Source organism: Engraulis encrasicolus, chromosome 24, assembly GCF_034702125.1.
Source record: "Engraulis encrasicolus isolate BLACKSEA-1 chromosome 24, IST_EnEncr_1.0, whole genome shotgun sequence".
Taxonomy (NCBI): Eukaryota; Metazoa; Chordata; class Actinopteri; order Clupeiformes; family Engraulidae; genus Engraulis; species Engraulis encrasicolus.
This window is the reverse complement of record NC_085880.1, coordinates 11649617-11671349: the sequence shown is the minus strand read 5'-3', so window position 1 is coordinate 11671349 and position 21733 is coordinate 11649617. Positions and strand designations below refer to the sequence as shown.

At 44.5% G+C, this 21733-nt stretch overlaps 1 protein-coding gene across 1 annotated transcript in view; it reads right to left on the bottom strand.

Moving 5' to 3' along the window:
• Positions 1–567: 567 nt before the first annotated feature.
• desi2 (desumoylating isopeptidase 2) overlaps positions 568–21733 on the bottom strand; it is a 37114-nt gene continuing 15948 nt past the window's right edge. The window contains exons 2-5 of the mRNA XM_063191793.1: positions 21074–21146; positions 13922–14015; positions 10748–10889; positions 568–2152 (exon numbers count right to left, since the gene is read on the bottom strand). Coding sequence (XP_063047863.1) covers positions 1802–2152; positions 10748–10889; positions 13922–14015; positions 21074–21146 — 660 coding nt within the window. The 3' untranslated portion in view covers positions 568–1801. The remainder of the gene's footprint in view (positions 2153–10747; positions 10890–13921; positions 14016–21073; positions 21147–21733) is intronic.

Genomic DNA, 21733 nt, shown 5'->3' with positions numbered 1-21733 from the left:
ACTTTTTTCAAGCACAAAAGTCATTAAGTTGCTTACAGCTAAACTCCTTGCTATGAGAATATCTCTCCTTTTAACCACTCATGCTGGCCATTTGTGATTTAGACGGAGTAGATTGTGATATTATCCTCTAAACTGGTGAATTAAAAGCAAAACGTTGGGATATTTGTGCCATTTTGAAGTGTCCATGTCGTGAAAGGATGATTTGTGTTGAAATTCCCACTGCTCACCATCAGAAAATGTTTAGAACCATAGACATAAAAGGGTTTGAACATATATTATAGTACTATGGATGTATGCAAGGGCAAGACTGGTCTGATATTTGTCAGTTGACATGTTAATTCTAAAGGAGATCCATACCAACATAATTTGGTTAGGACATATCGGTACAATCATTCTTTTTTCACATTCATTTCATCTAAGCACTCAGAGAGCAAATTAGTGAAACTGAATTTAAAATACAAAAAAAAGGTCAGGACTAATGATTAAATCAAGAATGTCAGAAAAAAACATTCGCACATACTTATTGTGGAAATATCAAAAAAGAATGTAAGACAACAGACCAGGGTGTATATATAAGTCCAATATCTTCTTTTTAATTAATAATCTTTGTTTTTATTGTTAAACAGAATACAAATATTGTCTGAGAGATAGAAGACTAGAAAGCCAGCAGTGTAAAACACCTGATGTACAGTAACTGCAGGGTTAACACGGATCCAGTCAGCTGGAGCTGCAGCAATACAGAAAGATAATAATAATAGAATACAATATAAAGACTAGAGTGAGAAAACCACAGCTCCAGCTCGACCGGCCGACGGTAAAAATATTTTGAGGCACAACCACCAAAGTGGGGAGACATCAGCTGCTTGTTGTGTGTAGTTTTCTTTTTTCACAAGAAAAAAAAACATGAAAACAAATAGTAAATAATAACGAAAAAGGTGGTTCAGGGTTCGCTTCAGATGGCTTAATGTCAGCGTAACAGACACTTTGTACATACACATACATAATACATACATACTTACAGACATACACTCATGCACACACTCACACATACTTAAAGTGTGTAAACAAAAACACAGTTCCAGAAAATGTCCAACATACCGATCCATGAAATCTACATGAAAACCACAATCTCAAAGCAAAATCTCTGGAAACAACAAAAAAAGGTAAACACAACAGAAGAACAAATAAAACAAAAGCATGTGTTTTGGAAATCTCAGAACAGAACCGTCTGTCTTTCTCTTCGGTGACACCATGAGAGTCCTGAGTGTCTAAGAAAAAAATAAAAAGGAAGGCAATAAACGAAACTTTGACATCAGCTTGGATTTCATCTTCTCTGACAGATCAGCAAACGAAAAAAGATTGAAACATAAACACAGAAAATCAGGTCCATAGTCACTTCCAGCAAGCTCCTCCACGTAACTAGAGGTTCTCCAGAGGCTGCGCCTGCTGTTGCATTTAATAGCCACCAGAGGTCGCTGTGGTGTATCTGAGAGGCGCCTGCCTGTCGCTCCATCCAACTCCTAGTGTTTCCCCAGGATACAGGGCAGCACTCACTGGACTGGAAGACAGCCCCGTCTGTCAGAGCAAGGCAGAGCAGGGCAGCGGGACTTAGCCAGCAAGAGTGCAGTGGCAGCTCCCCACAGGACTGATGGGTCATGTGGGCTGATGAGAGGGGGATATGGGCTGGGACTACCTAGGGCTGGGGTTGGGTAAGTGGACATAGGTTGGATATTGAGTCATTACCTGGGGGTCAGGGTTGGTCTGTTTGGTCTGTCAGTGGATATGAGTGTGGGGTTGTGGTCTACCGCCGGGGCTGGTGGGGTTTGTGGTGGTGGTGATGGTGGTTGTGGTGATTGTGGTGGTGGTGGTGCCGGCTGGAGAGGGGCCGGGGGAAGGGGGCGACGGCGGCAGCCGAGTGGGAGGCAGCGGCAGCGGAGAGGGGGTTGGGGGTGGGGGAGTTGGGCGTGGAGGCGGTGGCGGCGGCGTCCTCGGCCTCCTCCAGCTCGCCGTGGTGCAGCTCCTGGCTCACGCTGGACTGCAGCGCCGCCGGCGTCAGCCACTCCTTGGGCAGGCAGCTCTGCAGGAAGGGCACGCAGGAGCTGAAGTAGGCCAGCCGGTTCACCCAGCGCGGGATCTCGCGCCCACACAGGATCTAGGGGTCGGCAATGGAGGAGGATGGAGTGGAGCAGAGGAGAACAGAGCAGAGGAGAGGAGAGGAGAGGAGAGGAGAGGAGGGAGAGGTTGGAAGAGGAGGAGGAGGAGGGGGGATGGAGGAGAGGAGAGGGGGGGATGAGGAGAGGAGAGGGGGGGATGAGGAGAGGAGAGGGGGGAAGAGGTAGGAGGAGGAGGAGGAGGAGGAGGAAGGGGATGGAGGATTAGAGAGAGAGAAAAAGGGGAAAAGAAAGTGAGAGAAGAGGAGAGTGAGAAATAATGACACAAAGTTATTAAAAGTTATCAATGGTCATAAAGAAAAAACTTTAACAAAGATTTGAAAGATTTGAAAATCAGAATAAATATCCTTCCTTGAGGGGTGGGGGGTTGTATCGCTACAACAATCACAGACTCAAATGATTAAGTACGCTTAACTATTGATCTACAGTGAAAACAAAACATATAGAGAATACCTGTACACTACACCTGCAGAACCCAATAATGTAATAAGTACCTAATATGAAAATTGCTTATAATAAGCCTTATTACCAATTAGGCGTATGCAACGTTGTTTTCAAACTTTTACCAATCATAACATGTGTAACCATACTAGGCAAGTTTGGGGAAGACTGTCTTTCTGTATTTCGAAAAAAAGGACAACTCAGCACCTATCCTGTAATAAGACTGAAGACAACTACTTCAAAAAGTAGTTGTCCTGCAAGGTCTGCCCATTTACATTTGTGAGTTAATTTATTTATCTCTTCTTACCTGGCTGAGAAGGTGTAGTCATAATCAGGACTAGCTAGTTAACCGGCTAGAACAAATATGTGTCAGCAGCACTTTTCATTTCTCCAACCGGCATGTCCACCTCGGCTGTCCCCACAGTTTCCACAGCCCAAGTGACAAGGGCCGCATGTCAACAGATGCATTACCAGACCACTTTCAAGCCGGAGGAGTTAAAGGATAACTTCTGCCAAGTTCAACAAGCAGTTGTAATGCTCACACTACCCTGGACTTCTCAGTACCCGAGAATATTTCTTCTTTTTTTTTTTCTTCAGCCTTTTCCGAGATCCTGGTCATTGTAATGGCAAGGCAAGGCAAATTTATTTGTATAGCACATTTTGATACAAAAGCAAAAGTAATGGGGGCAGAGTTTGTTTACATTTAAAAAAAAAATCTTGACAAACATCTTGATCAGATCTCGGAAAGGGCAGAGCCAAAAAATGCAGCTTCACCGGGTGCTGACAAGTCAAGGGTGGCGTGAGCGATACAACAGCATATTGAAATTGGCAGAAGTGCTCCTTTAATTCTTGTTTACAGAGCCTCTGTTATAACCTTACTGTCACCAAAATGGTGATGAGCATGTCTTAATCTATTACCTCAGGCTCTTGGCAATGCCATAGGATTGGTGTTATGATGTAGACTTTTCAGCAAATAGTGAAAAGGATCCCATCAGTATGAAAGTACCAGGAGTCATGAGAGCCTAACAATGGGTACAAGTCATTATAGATCCTCACAGCCTTTCCTGAGGGTTGTGACCTTGTGATGTGAGACTCGACACCACTGATGATCAAAGTTATATTCAGTATCTCGTAAAAGGCCCAATTCAAATGTCATTATCTTATGTGCAATCGGGATATTGAATGGGGAAAATAGAAATACCCTCCGAAAAGTTGCTCTGCTTAAGTTGACAGTGAGGGAAATTATTTGTTTTCGTCACAGAGAACAACATTGAGGCAAGAAGCAGCAAGTAACAGGAAAGGACTACTTTGAAATCCACCCCAGTGTGACCTAAGGTTCTTTGTACTTCTCAGAAATGTCCATAGCCCTCAACAAAGCAGCTCAGAGCCGTGGACAGCAGTATGCATCATACTGTAGATTATGTACAGTAGTTTGACTATACACTCACAAAATAGCCACGTCACTCACTCTGTCATTTACATTCAAAGTTCAACATAGTTATTATGAAGGTCACCACGTCTACTTCATCTAATACGGTCTACCACAGCACACAAGGGACAGTCCACTTTGACTACTGCTATGGTAACCAACCTGCAGAGGCCTGCAACCGAGTGTGTCATGCTGTTCTTAAAAGATAAAGTGGAAATGGGAAGTGGTTATGACAATGTCGTCATGAGCAACAGGAACACAACGAACAACGAACACACAACACGAAGAAGAGTCTCTCTGTGTGTGTGTGTGTGTGTGTGTGTGTGTGTGTGTGTGTGTGTGTGTGTGTGTGTGTGTGTGTGTGTGTGTGTGTGTGTGCGTGCGCGTGTGTGTGCGCGTGTGTGTGTGTGTGAGTGTGAGTGTGAAGGGGGCTTGAGTTGTAGCATATTTGGTGCAAATAAAACGTTGGGAGTAGAACTAATGTAGCCCAAATGCAGTTCAGCATAGTCCACAAGTCAATTGATTCAGCTAGACTGGAGGAGCATGGGAAGGACTGTTAGTGGCAGCCTGATACAGCTGTGCTGAGGCAATGCACTGACACAATGTGGCCAGCAGAGGGCATGATGAGAACACGATCGACGCTTGCTTGCTCTCTTTCTCCTCCACACCCACCTCTCTCTCTCTCTCTCTCTCTCTCTCTCTCTCTCTCCATCACCTGCCTCCGGCCGCAATGTGCTCCACATGACTGCAAACAGGATTAGTGCGGTGAGCGTTGAAGAGAGGACCAATTACACACACACACACACAGAGAAAGAGAGAGAGAGAGAGAGAGCAAGAGAGAGAGAGAGCGAGAGAGAGGGAGGAGTGGAGACATGCTCTGCTCAGCTGAGGCGGGAGCGCTGCCTCTTTGCCAAAGGGTAAAGATGACAGAAGAATAAGACGAAGAGTAACGGGGAAAGAAGAGAGCAAGAGACATTGTAAAGAAAATGAGAGGGACATGGGAGCTGAGAAGAGAATCAGTGAGTTAGCGGGAAAGAGAGAAAGGATGATATAGGGAGAGTGAGTGAAAACAAAAGACAAGTAAAAATCCAGGACAATAAAATCAGACAAACTACTGCACTCAAACCGAAAAAAAGCAAAGCATTAAAGAATGATACACACTGGGGAGAGATGTTGTGAGTGAATAGAGAGAGCTGGAGGGGGAAGAGAAGAATACACAAGATGGATAGAGTGAGTGAGTAAAAATAAGAGAGAACAAAAATGGAAAGATGGGAAACGGGCCAAAGAAACAAGAGCTGCGAGGAAAGGAGGAATAACATGCCGCGTAAATCAGACACGATAGCAGTTTGACACACACACAGATAGATAGATAGATAGATAGATAGATAGATAGATAGATAGATAGATAGATAGATAGAGAGACTTGAGATTTTTGACTGAGAAGCTTGAAAGAAACGCACACATGCAAACATACAAAAACGTGCGCACACGCACGCACACGCACACGCACACGCACACACACACACACACACAAGTCAGTGTAGCAGACAGGTTATGGGAGGAGAAGAGTGTGCACGAGCGAACCATCAGAGAAATCCAGTAGGGGCTAATGGAAAGCTGAGTCCTGCAGAAGCATTCAGTGGGCTATAGGCCACAGCGCAGGAGTTATATTACCACTCAATGGCTACTCCTGCCTCAATGCTGACTGGGCACATTAACTTGCTACAGAGGACGGAGGAGAGAAGAGAGGAGGAAAAAGCAAACACCTCTGATTCACACTGTATTACAAACACAGCAGGGTAGTGAGCTCGGCTATCTTTGGCAACTCCTGTTAGGAGACCTGCTAAATTGTGAAAAACGGGGGGAGCAGACGGTGTGGTATGTTATAAACGCTTATAACATAACTGCATACTACACAGTCTGTTCCCCCCATTTTCACAATTTAGCTGGTCTCCTTAGAAGCCTTATAACAAAGAAGGTGGATCTAACAAGACGCGTCATTTTGTTTCTTTTCCGCTATCCACTTTATGTCGGGTAAACGCCCCTTTAGGAGACCTTCGGTTAGGAGACCTTCGGAGTCCTGAGGTTGAGAATCAATGAAGTCCCCTTGGCGCTGTAGATGGCGGTAGCGCACGTCTTGCGCAAACAGCTCAAAAAGAGAAGAAGAAGTAGGGGACAACGCCCCCTTAGGAGACCCAACTTGAGCACACGCTTTTGCATTGAGTGGGCGTGTTTTGCGATATCTTGCTCTGATTCAGTATTTTTGCTTATAAGCTGTTTGCGTGTATACGTATATTTTTGAAAACACATTGATTTTGGCTTCTCATTTACAAGTAAACAGAGTTTTAGAATGTGCATTTCAGAACTTCTGTTTTAAAAACATTCCATATAGGGGGCTAAAACACATGTCACAATGGAGATTTTATTTTTATTCACATATCGTTTAAACATTAAAGGGATAACAGGGTGTCTACAGGTTTGACCAAGTCAAAATTAAGACATTTTAAGACTTTTCAATACCATTTTCCAAATAAAATTAAGACCAACTCGCGGCGTTTACAAGTTTTAGCAAGTCAAAATTAAGACATTTTAAGACTTTTCAATACCATTTTCCAAATGAAATTAGGACCAACTCGCAAGATCATACACAGGTTCAAATGAAGCACAAAAACCAATTGGTTATTTACATTAATGTAGCCGATTGAAAACACAAAACTATACACAATTAAACTTTACACTAAATAAAATTCAATAATGTGTTCTAAATTACACTACATGGCTACAACTCCCGATTTCCGTCGCGAAGTTCATCACATGGCTGACATAATTATTCCTCCCTAAATTAAGCTCCACAAATTTAAGACATTTGGGTTGAAAATTTAAGACAAAATAAGACTTTTCAAGGCCTTATTTGGCAAAAATGAAATTTAAGACTTTTTAAGACTTTTTAAGGACCCGCGGCCACCCTGGATAAAAAAAAACACCTGCATTTAAAAATATCTGCATACGTGTAACCAGCTTCTTAAACACTTGTCATACCACATTCAGCACATCCATAATGGTTCCGCCAGCATCTGTGCAGGGCATGTTGTGACATGAATTCGAGTGTTGATTAGGTCTGATCTGATCTTTGATGCAAAATCTTCCAAACCTCCTTACTTGCATCACCATCATGGGATATTGTCACATGCAGCATCGGACAGGCAATGGTCGAAACTTAACCATGGCAAGATGGGTCAATATTTCTTTCTGTTTTGCTTTATACTATACTGTACATCATCTGGTTTTGAGCCTTCATAATGACATACAGTATACGAGTTGAGATGTGACCCAGGTCATTAGTGCATTGCGCCACAGCACACCCCAATGTGTCAATATTTCACCATCGCATTGACATACAATGGGCAACATTCAGTGAGGAACTTATCCAATAGAATAACACAACTATGACTAAATCCATCCAGGTGTTTTAAAAAAAAATCATTATGCTACTACGTTACTCATCAGGTTCCCCAATGAGGCCCACTCACGGCATAGCAGGGATGAGTAACAGGATGACGCAAGAGGAGAGTAGATGAGGACAGGGCTAGTGTGCTTTTCAAAAATACACATATGCGCGCACACACACGCACACACAATCGTGTGCATGCACACACAACTCACTCGCATGCACACACATTCACTCGCGCTCGCACGCACGGGCACGTACACACAAACAAACACACCGCAGACACACACGCACACGCACACACACACGCACACACACACACACACACACACGATTCTTGCTTCTGCTATTACCACAGGTTTTCATTAGTCCTCCTGCTGTGTCCGAAACAAGTATCAGCAAGACGGCATGGCAGAACTGAAGAGCTGGATGCCACCCAGGCTAAATGGCAGACACATTTGGTTTTGGTTTTTTAACCCGGTGCCTACAGTTTTGTCATCAGTGTTCGTTTCCCTCTTTCCTTTAGTATCATCTTGTGACCTGACTCAGTTAAGAAACTATCATTCCAGGGCCCTGCCCTGACTACCCCGTCGACCTGGGTTCGATTCTAGCCCAGGTCATTTGCCGATCTCTCTCTACCCTCATCTCCTGTCTCTCTTTAACTGTCCTGTCAAAGATAGAGGCAAACGCCTTAAAAAATATATCTATATAAAAAAAGAAACAATATAATTCCAGCTGTCCAGAGAGATGTGATTTGAATATAAACATCACTGGTAACATACACTGTGGGTTTTTTTTGGGTTGTGCTAATCCTTTCACCCCCTGGCCCTGGAGCATCATGCCGGGAAGTCTGCGGTGCAACAACGCCGCTCCACCAGCAGTGCTATGGATGTGTGGGGGTATCAGGGGCGGACCAACCGGGTAATTGACCAGGGTGGCCCCCTCAAGGGAACTCTGAAACTCTGCCAATGACAGCATAGCGAAAATAGCAAATTAACACATTTTTAACACATTATTTTCACACAAGTACTACAATACTGCACCAATAACATGGTATTAGCATCTTTTATCAGCATTTTCAAGTGTTTTTCTGTTATGTTGGTGTTTTGTTTTTGTTGGGGTCAGGGCCGCAGTGGGAGATGTTGAGCAGGGCACAAATCATTGTAGGACTGCCCTGCCACTGTCAGAGCTGTAGGATAGGCACAGCAGTACTGTGCTCCAAGACATGTACTGGATATAGTTTTTTGGGGTTCCGCTAATCCTTTCACAACAGAGACAGGGAGAGTGTGTGTATGTGGGAGGCGTAAGTGGATGGATGGCTGGTGGGCATGTGCAATAACACCATCGCTTTTTCCTTCATATCTCTCTCAAACAGAAACGCACGCACGCACGCACGCACGCACGCACGCACACACGCACGCACACACGCACGCACGCACACACACACACACACACACACACACACACACACACACACACACACACACACACACACACACACACACACACGAACGTCAGGCTGATTTCCTCAGTACAATGTGCAGTGCTCCCTAAAGGAGTGACACAGAGCAGATGCCTTTGGGACAGCACAACAGCACCTTCCAAACACGGCATTTGCACTGCATTCACATGTAGACATACTAAAGTAACTATTTCAAACATCTGTTGATGACAGATTACTAGAGCAACCTGCAATGATCCAGCTGTGCAAAAATCCTGCTTTCTCAGGAGGTTTAAGATCTAGGCCATCTACAAACCCACACTGTGAGCATCCGTGTGACAGTTGGCATGACAATAGGAGAGGAGGGACACGATATCGCTACATCTACACTTGAGAATTGCACCTGTAAAGAGTGTGTACAAGTATGCATGCATGTAAGTATTTGGCTGAAGTTACTACTAAATGTGGGGAGAAAGGTTTGCATCTTGGAACACTTGAACACTTCAACAGCCTTCATGTTTTTGTTACACAAAGTCGTGCAAATGTCATTCTCAAGACGAGGACTAATTCCTGCAAGTGCTTGTCTGAACAACCTGAATGTGAATGAACACCTGATGCACCATGCAGGGTGTGTTCCCATCAGGGGCGTTGTACAGGAGGGTAAAGTGTGATTAAATTACCAGGGCCCCATGGATATAGAGGCCCCACACACTGTCTGATTTATGTCATAGCGCTGCGGATGGGGGGGGGTCCATTGGAGTCGATTATACATCGGGCCCACAATTTGCTGCTACGCCTCTGGTTCCCATTGATGGAGCTGTCTGGGGGTGCATTCCAATATGCGACCTTGCGTCCTCCACTTGTGCTTGTGGCCTTGTACCAGGAAGTAATGTCATGATGACATCACTGACAACAGCATTATATTTCAATATCTCGCAAAAGCTCAATTGTAATGTCATTTTCTCATTTGCAATTGGGATGGTGAATGAAGAATAGTCCCCCAAAAATTGTTTTGGCTCGGCTGACAACTGGGAAACTTAATTGTTTTCTCCACGGAGGAGGGGCCAGGAGGCGGGGCGAGACCACAAGCACAAGTGGAGGACCCAAGGTCGCATATTGGAATGCACCCTGGGATCTGATAGGCAGTACCTGCTGTACCACCTGTGGCCAGTGGGAGGGGCTATAGATTACCTCACGCATGGCTGGACAGGTGTCTTAGCAACCCTTTCCTGACTGCTTGATTCAAGAGGCGTGCCAGGAGATGCAGAGGACTTGTTTGACTCCAGTCTTCTTCAAACACAGGGATTGATACCCCTGAGCAATGCTCATCCAAGATAGCTTAGGCCTTGGTTAGAATGACGCAGATATTAAAAAAAACCTGTTTTCTTTTTTGGTTTGGTTTATCATTAAATATCTAGATACATGGCATGTGGGTAAAATAAATACCATTGTGACAGGTTTAATTCAGAAATTTCCACACAGTCCTCCAGAAATAATATCCATTTTGAAGGAGCTACAACTCAAAAACATCCATATACAGTAAACCGGGTCTTGGTGTTTAGTTAGTTTATTGTTGCACTTTGTTTTGCACTTCTTTATCTGTATCTCACTGTACTCTATATTCACCTCACACTCTACACTTGCTATGAGTGTCCTCCTTGTAAGTCACTTTAGATAAAAGCATCATCTAAATGTGATGTACGGTAATGTAATATGAAGTGTAGCTCCCTGGGCCATGTTCCTCTGGTGTGTGTGTGTGTGTGTGTGTGTGTGTGTGTGTGTGTGTGTGTGTGTGTGTGTGTGTGTGTGTGTCTTACCTCGGAGAGCGCTGAGGAGAAGTGGTTGCAGTTCTTGTGCATGAGGTGGTAGGCGTTGCCCCTGTACTCCTTGCCCAGCTCGTCCACTATCCGCTCCACGTCCTCCTCCGTGAAGTCAGTGGAGCCCAGAATAATGGCCTCTCTGCAAAGAGGAGAAGAAGAGGGGAGAGAGAGAGAGAGAGAGAGAGTGAGAGAGGGAGGGAGAGAGAGAGAAAGAGAGAGAGCAAGAGAGAAGGATACAGAGAGAGTGAGAGAGAAAGAGAGAGAGAGAGAGAGAGAAGAGGAGAAGGGGAGAGAGAGAGAGAGAGAGAGAGAGAGAGAGAGAGAGAGAGAGAGAGAGAGAGAGAGAGAGAGAGAGAGAGAGAGAGAGATAGAGAGAGAGACAGAGAAAGAGACAGAGACAGAGACAGAGAGACAGAGATGGTGTCATAAACCGGTGAGTGAAAAATGCAGCAACAGCTTTGGGAGAATCTAGAAATTCAGTTTCATCTTTAACACACGCACACACACGCAAACACACACGCTCTCTTTATCTGATACCAATGTTCCACAGCGCCCCACCGTCTGTAGTTTCACCTGATTTGCCTATCCAGGAAACCTGGCCTGGCTGTGCCCAGAGACAAAGGACCGGAGAGGAGAGGAGAGGAGAGGAGAGGAGAGGAGAGGAGAAGAGAAGAGAAGAGAAGAGAAGAGAAGAGAAGAGAAGAGAAGAGAAGAGAAGAGAAGAGAAGAGAAGAGAAGAGAGGAGAGGAGAGGAGAGGAGAGGAGAGGAGAGGAGAGGAGAGGAGAGGAGAAGAGAGGAGAAGAGAAGAGAAGAGAAGAGAAGAGAAGAGAAGAGAGGAGAGGAGAGGAGAGGAGAGCAGGGAGAGTGGCACACTGACCTGGGCCACTTCGAACACGAGCTGGCCCTCACAGCTGTAGCACATTTACATAGCCAAGTGCCTGTGGCACAACCACAAAGGGCACCACAGCTCACACACATTGGGCCAGGAAGCCGACAAGGGGCGGGTGGGCAAATGGGTCAGTTGTCCCTGACCGAGGGAGAGAGGGGGCCCAAAATTGGTTACTCTTTGCATTGTATGCATCAAGTGGTAGGGTCCATTCAGATGAGCTTATCCTGGGCCCTGCCAAAGCTGTCAGCGGCACTGTATGCAGGGGTTTGTACTACTCACACACACATTCACTCACACACGCACGCACCAGCACACCTCAAGTGGTGTGCACAAGTCCTAGTGACGCAACACCTTCGGAGCAATACAAATATCATTTCTGAGCTCATGAAAAATCGGGAACTCCTCCCACTTTGTCAGGAAGCAAACAACCAGTAGCAAACCAAGGGAGACGGGTCAACCATGCAATATGTCAAATGTTGTGCTCTTGGTCAGACCAAGTCTCGAGAAGATTTGAGAGTCGATGATATTCAGGCTACATTGTGACTACACAACACTGCCTCAATTTGAAGATCTCTTTCTCCAATGTTGTGTGGTGTGTGAGAGTGACAAGTAAGTAAGTGTGTATAGAGAGACAGGCAGATCGGTACGCACAGCTGGCGACGGATTAGAACTCATCTCTGAAAATGGCAAACCCATGACCACATCCACCCCACACGCGGGGTTGTTTGTGCTGCCTTTAATGATACGCCTGCCTGACACAGCTCAAAACAGCTTCACAAGACAGCCTGTGTGTGTGTGTCTCTGTGTGTGTGTATGTTTGTGTGTGTTAGTGTCTGCTGTGTGTGTTCGTGTGCATGTGTGTGTGCGCCTGCATCAGTGTGCGTATTTTAGTGTCTGCTGTGTGTGTGTGTGTATTTTCTGCATAAGACAGCGTCTGTGGGTCTGTGTGTGTGTGTGAGAGAGAGAGAGAGAGAGAGAGAGAGAGAGAGAGAGAGAGAGAGAGGGAGGAGGGGGAGAGAGAGAGAGAGAGTGAGTGTGTGTGTGTGTGTGTGTGTCTGTGTGTGTGTCTGTGTGTCTGTCTATGTGTGTGTCTGTGTGTGTGTGTGTGTGTGTGTGTGTGTGTGTGTGTGTGTGTCTGCCATGTCTCCTCCTCCGCTCCGCTCCGCTCTGCTCTGCTCCAGCTGTAATGATGTAAGCTGCAGACTGCTTGGATCATCACGCCTGATTGCTTGCACGTTTGCTGCTGGCTGCTGAGGCTCTCTAAAGCCTGGGGATTAGCCAGCCACTGCCAGACTCATGGAGAGGATCCCACTCCTGTCCTGACACTCATCTCAAAACATAATGACAAGGAGTATTTTGTCTGTGTGGGTGTGTGAGATGTGAAGGTGTGTATGGGAGACGAGAGAGAGGGAGAGAGAGAGAGAAAGAAAGAAAGAAAGAAAGAAAGAAAGAAAGAAAGAAAGAAAGAAAGAAAGAAAGAAAGAAAGAAAGAAAGAAAGAAAGAAAGACAAAGGAAGATGAGAGACGGATAGAGATAGAGACAATGGGAGGAGAGTAAGTGCTGATGGGACGATCACATGGTGGGCAAGCTCAGGCTCGGGGGCCACATACGGCCCACAGCGCCATTTCATGTGGCCCGCAGAGCCTTTACAAGACAGACAACTTTTAAAGGGACACTGTGCAGGAAATGGTCAAAAAAGGTATTGCAACTATGCTGCTCATTGAAACTGGGCTACCTATTGCCAAATTTGATCTTTACATTAAAGTTTACCGAGTAATAAACAAATATTTTCTAGTATGGTTCAAGTAGAGTCATTTTTGCAGCTAAAAATGGCTATTTTTGGAAATTCTAAATGGCGGACCATGGAGAAGATCCCTCTTTTCATGTATGAAAAGTGCACATTTTCCAGTCATAATGAATACTTAGAATTTGATGGTGGTGGTAAGTATTCATGAAAAAGGTAACATTAGTGAATGGGCAGCATGAATTCTGGAAATAAACAACTTAAAATATCACACAGTGTCCCTTTAAATACAAAGTGATGCTCAGGCTAAATGAATACTACTCAAGCTAGGGGGGTCGTAGGTTATACAGTAGGCTACAGTACTGCATATACTAGGTCAACATTTCAGTACAATTTTCGGGAATGAAATGACTAAAAAGTTATGGAAGCCGACACAACTGCCCCAAGAGATTGGTATTGGGTCCTTCCACGCCAACTGAAAAAAATGATAAAGGTGTAAAAACTTGTAAAAAATTGATATACTTGATGCTACTCACTTGAACTTAAAGGTGTCTCCCAGCTCTGTGGCATCGCCGGGGGTGATCTCAAAGATCCCTGAGAATGGGTACGGGTGGCCTCCATAGGCAAACTCTGCAATGAGAAGACAAGACAGAGAGAAAAACAATTCAACATTGCCAATCTGTAACTGACATTGGAGGAGTCAAGCTAGGACGTGGATTATACAGACCTGCAAACTCGTCAAAGAAAAAAAGGTGACAGTCTCCAGCTGACCCCCCCCCCATTTCTCCAGTCTGAAACATTGATATAAGGCAGGGTTGACCCATGTTTTCATGTTGCTGACGCCAAATTCTGACCATTCCACCTGGTTGTTGCAGTAGATATCAAGACTCATCAGAGCAAGCAACATTTTTCCAATCTTCTAGTGTTCTTTATGGTGACATCCCCCCCGCCCAAAGAAAAACCTCTCTGGTTCTACATGATTCACGTGAATGACCTAATTGGCCGGGAAAAAGGTGACTGTCACCAAAAGGTGATGAGTTTGCAGGTATGATTATACAGTAAGGAAAAGCAGACATGGCCGACTTGATCCTGGATCAAGGTTTTGGTGATGCTGGACGACAGACCCTGCCTTCGAGCACACAAAAGACGGACTTCACACACAAAGTGGCACGCACAAAATCACAGGTGTCACATCATCTCTTACTTTGTCACTGGTCTGTATTTAATTTGATAATAAAACACAGTAGACAAATATGTGGAACTGTCTAGGATCTGAATCCAACTTGACGTGCTCTCAAAAGTTTAATAATAAACTACTTTGGTGATAAAGAGCTTAATTAAGCCTTACAATGTGATGGCTAGTAACATGGATATGATAAGTCTAAAAAATACAGTCATTAATAGCATCATAAACCATATCAGACTGCCTGCAACCTGCACCAGCTGCCAGTGTATTTCAGACACATGGTTTAGGGTCACCTTGGTGAGAAGAGAGAGGAGAAGGTCATTGATTGAGATGATGCTTGGAGGGGAGCAAGGTCAAGTAAAGATTTTTCAACGCCATCATAAAAGAAAACAATCCTTTCATCTACACACGCACAAACACACGCGCACACACACATGCACGCGCACGCACACGTACACACAGACGCACACACACATAGATTGATGGATGATGAATGGCATAGGACATCTGTGTGTGTGTGTGTGTGTGTGTGTGTGTGTGTGTGTGTGTGTGTGTGTGTGTGTGTGTGTGTGTGTGTGTGTGTGTGTGTGTGTGTGTGTGTGGTGTCCACATCCACTCCATGGGCTGGGTTCATGAGGAGGACAAGGGGCCAGCGGCGGGAAAAAGCTTTGATTGACAGCCATCAGCCAGCCCACACGGTCGCTAAGGAAGTGGAAATGTGATTGGAAGAGTGTAGCCTGTCATGTGCACAACATCCAAACACACACTCTCTCCCTCTCCCTCATAAACATATTCACACGCACACTACATGTTTTCTCAGTCGCTCGCTCACTCACTCACTCACTCACTCACTCACTCACTCACTCACTCACTCACTCACTCACTCACTCACTCACTCACTCACTCACTCACTCACTCACTCACTCACTCACTCACTCACTCACTCACTCACTCACTCACTCACTCACTCACTCACTCACTCACTCACTGTAGGTGTTTCAGTAACAGGAAGCCACTGACCACCATGATACAAATAGAGGTTTAATTTCTGTACAGTTGGCTTGTTAAGATCTAAAAAAAAAATCCAGACAGGCTTTGGGTCTTTCTCTTTTCACTTCACTTTTTCACACACACACACACACACACACACACACACACACACACACACACACACGCACACACACAATTAGCTCCTGGCCATCTTCTGCATTCATGAATGCTATCACAAACCTCTCTCAATCCAATTCTTCCTCTCTCAGTCTTTCCCCTTCTCTCCCTCTCCATCCCCCATTTCTAAGTAGATGCCAGTGTGTCTGTGGTGGGCTAATTAATGACAAATGTAATAAAAAATCTGGTTACTCCGCACCATCTGTCTGAGGGACTGAGAATCTCTCATCTGTGGTCAGCTTTCTGGCCCCACAGTGACCAAAAAAGGCAACCATGAAACTAACTGATTTCTGTTCCCTTATCGCCTTGATGCTTTTGCGGAAACGGGTCTGGAGGATGGTGCTGAAATGTAATCATCTACTACTCCGTGCATGGTGAAGCAGACACAGACAATTAATAATGATGAACAATTAATAGTGATTTCAGTGGTAGACCATGAATCGATTATAATGCAATGGCAATTCTTTATCGGTTGACCACCCACAACATACAAATAGCATCTGGCAACTATTTCTTTTTCTTCAGCTCAGTGCTTGTTACATAAAAGAGGGACATGGTATCATGCTTGAATTGAAATGAATTGAAGCTCTGACAAAACTGAATTGAAACATTTTTTAAGACTAAAGTTTTCCCATTTAGTCTGTCTCGCCAGTAGGGGTGTAAGTCACAACCTCCATGATGATACGATTCTATATCGATTTCTTAAGGCAGCGATTCGATTATTTTCGATACTTAAGAACGGCCCACGATACGATTCGATTCGATTCAGGGGTTTTTCCCACTTGCTTTTCAACTTCTATTATGTTGCACAACTAACAGCTAGGACAATGGGCAGGGGCCAGTGATGCAATTTTTATCTATACTTAATACCCCACGATGCGATACGATACGATACGATATTATATTATGAGATCATCGGACGTAGGATCGATGCATCGATACTAGGGCTGTAACGATACACTCAACTCACAATTCCGTTCGTATCATGATTTTTGACCTACGGTTCGATACACCCCGCGATTTCAGAATTGCCAACGTTATGAAATAAAATGATGAATAAAAACTATAATACTTTATAAGTAGAACAGGTTACAAGAGGCTACTAATAATTTTAAGAAGTTTAAATATAATAATGATGATGATTTGAAGCTTGGAAGCATTATCACATCATATCATGTGGTTGTTTTCTGGACTGATGGGTAACAAAACTTTGAAAGGGTGTATCACGATATTGCCTCTTTGTATCACGATACAGTATCATGACACTGTGTATCGCGATTTCTCGGTTCGATACAATATTGTTACAGCCCTAATCGATACATATCGATTATTATTTACACCCCTACTCGCCAGGGTAAGGCGGAGTATTTCTTTCATCCTATAGATGTGCTTATCATGAAATCCATTGCCATGTTGATGACACACTTCCTCCTTCTACTCCTGCTGCCACGCGGAGGTACATCTGCACAGAGCAACAGAGAGGCATCCCATTCAGATCACACAGCTCTATGCGGTAGTACAGGTGCAGAACTAGTGTGTGTTTGAGAAAGGGAGCAGCATACGTGTGTGTGTGTGTGTGTGTGTGTGTGTGTGTGTGTGTGTGTGTGTGTGTGTGTGTGTGTGTGTGTGTGTGTGTGTGTGTGTGTGTGTGTGTGTGTGTGTGTGTGTGTGTGTGTGTGTGCACACAAGGTTCAATGCAATTTTGTATTGGGGAGTGTTACCACAATCGGTAGTCATTGTGACTCATACACGCACCCTAGCACCATGAGTGTGTGTGTGTGCGCGCAGCAGTGTACCTGTGTAAGTGTGTGCTTGCATGTGTGAAGCACTGTGCTGACGACACAATGAGTGTTCAGGGCAGTCAGACAGCCAGCCCACAGCTCTTGCAGCAAACCTTCACACCAAGCCTCTCCTTCTCTGACGCCACACTATTTCCAACTCGCCCTTTCAAAGGGGATACGAGATTAAGTGTGGGCGCGCACGCACCCGCGCACGCACGCACGCACACACACAGCCCTCTCTGCTGCTCACCCATACTGTATTCAGACTTACTGTCAAACGTGCGCGTGCACACACGCACACACTATATTGTCTGTCTCTCTCTCAAATCCCCACTCCCTATCTGCTTCTTACCCATACTGTATTTACACAGATCCTCTCTCTCTCTCTCTCACACACACACACACACACACACACACACACACACACACACACACACACACACACACACACACACACACACACACACACACACACACACACACACACACACACACACACACACACACACACACACACACACACACACACACACACACACACACACAATTCTATGATTCACATGAAAACAACAGTCATCAGCTTCCTTTCTTTAACAGCCCTCAGGGAGCACACATGCTGCAACTAAAGCCAGTACTTTTATCATTTTATTCTTAAACTGGGCATAAGTTATTCTGTCAAACATTCACACTGTTCTTTTCAAAAGTGCAGTCAAGACTAAACCTGATGAGGGCTGGCCTCTGGGCCTTTTTAAAGCTCTTTCACTTTCACTCTTCACACAGCGCTGTGAAACCAGCCCACACACACACATGCACACACGCAGACACGCACACGCACATGCACACAAATGTTTCACATTCTGCAGGTGCCTCAAGTAGAGAATCTGATGAAGAGAATCTGATGGAAGACAATGCTCGAAATGTTATCCTATCCTGCCATGGAATATAAAAACAAAGGGGAAAAAGGATTTGAAATGTGCAGACTTCTCACTCTAAACCTACCGTCAGAACTTTTGCACAATCTTCACCTTCAATTGAATGTACTGTAGCATCAAGCACTACTGTCAAGAGATGAACGTTAACTTCAGTTGAACATTTTTAACTACAATTTACTTTAAGAAAGATTTGGCATGTTTTGGTGCTCTGATCCACAAAGGCTGGCTGTAACTCACTCAACAAGAACAAGAGATTTCTACTACACAGTAGATTTCTACTAGCAATGTAATATAATCCAATCTAATGCCACTCTATGACTGAAGAGGACCAACTGGCACCACGTAATAGTCACCCCCAACAGCAACGCTAAGTTAAAGCTCAAAAGATTAGTCTGGAAGCATAATCCTGATGTGAAAATGAGCAGCAGTAACGGCATGTCAAGGCATCCCACTTACAGTAAGTAGGTGCTACCTGAGCAGGAACGGTGTGGTGCAAGCTCATGTGGGTGTCAGGCGCACTATAAAGTACAATCTTTAGGAGTTCTTTTTTTCTTTCTTTTTGGAAGGGTTAAAAAAATAAGTGAGTAGTAACTTGGGGGTGGCATGGCTCAGTGGGCTAGTACGCTGTGCCATCGTGTCGGCGACCCGGGTTCCATTCTGGCCCAAGGTCATTTCCTGATCCTTCCCCATCTCTGTCAACACTCATTTCCTGTCTTTCTCACTGTCCTCCTATCTGAATAAAAAAATGCATCTATAGAAGCATCTCTATATAGAGAAATCGATATACAAAAATAAAAAAATATATAATTAGTAACTTATACAAAGTAAAGTAAACAAGTATAAACAAGTGTGGTAGCTCACAACTTAGGTCATTTGACTAGCATGAGCTTGAAGAATGAGAGCCTTGGCTTCATAGACATTACGACTCTTCTTCTGCAACTTAAGTCAATCTTGTGGTTTCCTGGGCTTTTAAGAAGGTGCTTTGCGCAACAAAAAAGTTCCCCATTCCCCCTGGTGAAGGAGGCCCTCTTGGATTGAGAAAAAGAGAACAGGCGGGGTAGGTGTCTGTCTCCCGGGGCCGTCGGTAAACGTCTCAGCCATGCAGATCACAGCATGCCTTCCTTCTCCTCTCTAATTGGTCCTGCTCAATTCTGAGAGCAATGCAATTGGCCATTGCCAAATCAACTAAGCTGCTAATTGGCTAGCAACCATGGTGTTGAGACACACAATTACAATAGTCATATTCAAAGACAAGGGATCAGATAAAACTTTTGAGAAAATTACTTTGATATTATGAGACTTAGTGTGGGCTAAGGTATAGGCCAGGGTATAAGGCACCAATTCCTTAAGCCCAGCGACCCTGGTTCGAGTTCGACCCGAAGTCTTTACCCGATCTTTCTACATCTGTCCTACTACATTCCTGTCATTCTTTAACACTGTACTATCAGCAAATGCATGAAAAACAAAATGGTATAATTTCAGTCTTCTTTTCCTGTACTTTGCCCTTTTTCAACGCTGTACTGCATGGCTAGTGAAGTACTCCAGGCCTCTTTGGCTGTTATCACGCTCGGTCTGAATACAATTTTAAGTCAGTTGGCTCATCATTAGGATAGTTCTGAATACCTGCCTGAATTCCCAGTTTAAAACATGGGAACCAGTCATAAACGGTAAGTGGTCCTAATTTGAAACACATTGGAATGTAATTCACGTAGTACATACCAAGACATGCAACATCCCATGAACAAGTATCAGCTGAGAGGAATTATCTCAACAGAACCTGCACAGTGCACACTTTAACATATTACCTTGAGCACGGAATTGAGTTTAAAATATTGTCAGGGAAAATGTAACACTGGGGAAATTTAACACTAGGGAGACAGACTTATAGAAAAATACATCAAGTACATGTGGGGGTGAATTGGTGAAATGGTGATGAAACAAAAACAGCCCTGACACGTACTGTCCAGAAAAGTGCGATGGAGAAGCCGTCATGTAGTGTTTGGGGGAGGGGAGCTGTGGTGCTGTGAGGCCTGCTTTCATCCTCGTCTCCTAAACCATCTCCAATGGCCGTTTGATTACATTAGGAACAGCAGAGATGCAGTACGTGACAGGGATGACTTTGACTGCTCTCTCTCTCTCTACTGCATGACTTTACCACACCATTCGTTTTGAAAAAGCCGTATTTTGTGCATTTCAATAGTCCCTCTTCCATCTACGTCAAGTTCAACTTTCCCAAAGTAACGGTTCCATTATGTTTCCCTCGTTTCTCATCTTACCTACCGCTAAGTGAAATCAACTGTGGGGTTAATGATTACCATAAAGTACAGCAAGTCATCCGGAATGAAGAAAGAAGACAAATCCAAAAATACCGATGTCCTATTTCATTTAGTGCCATTTCTTGCCGAAATGCAATATTTGTGTTCCTCATTTAGTGTGTTTTAATATTTCTGTCTTTATTTTTTTTTTTTAAGACAGGACAGTGCAGACAGACAGAAAACGAGTGGGGAAAGAGAGAGTCGGGGAGGAATCAGCAAATGACCCAGGCCGGATTCGAACCCCGGGTCCAGTGCCCAGCCGTTTGAGCCACGGCTGGGCATCAGTATCAAAACAGTCCTGCCTCACCTCTGCCGTAGACCTCGATCCCTGAGTGAAAGACGCCGACTCCCAGAGCGGATGTGTATCCGTTGATCCAATACTACAGAGGAAAGCAGAGGGAGAGAGAGACAAAGAGAGAAAGAGAGGGGGAGAGATAAAATTATACTTTAACGACATCCATGGATGGATTAAGCAAAAATGCAATAAACTCCTAGAACCAATTATCCAATCAACCCCATGCTGCAATAAGACAGCGAGAGACAGATGTCCCACCAAGCATGTGCATCTACACCATAACCCCATACACAGAATATCTAAAACGGCACACTCATCTTTTATGCAAATCACGACTAGCTTTATAGTCAGAAAAGGCCTAGCGTTTGGTAACTGAGGATCAGAGATGGCACACTATACTACAACGCCATTTTCTCAGAATTAAAGGGATATGCCACCCCCTGGTAAAATCGAGGGTCTCCCCACAGTCCAGGGACTTAAATAAGTGGGCGGACGCGGTTTCCTTGCGAACCAGCCATTGTTCGAATCTATCAGCACTGACCTTGGTTTCACAAAGTAGCTGCAGTCTGTCGTCACCAGTGAATTCATGAATTTGTGAATGAATTCACCGTTTTTTTTTCACCAATTATTTTAGTAGTAGTGTACTGTACATTCACATCGACAGCAAATGAC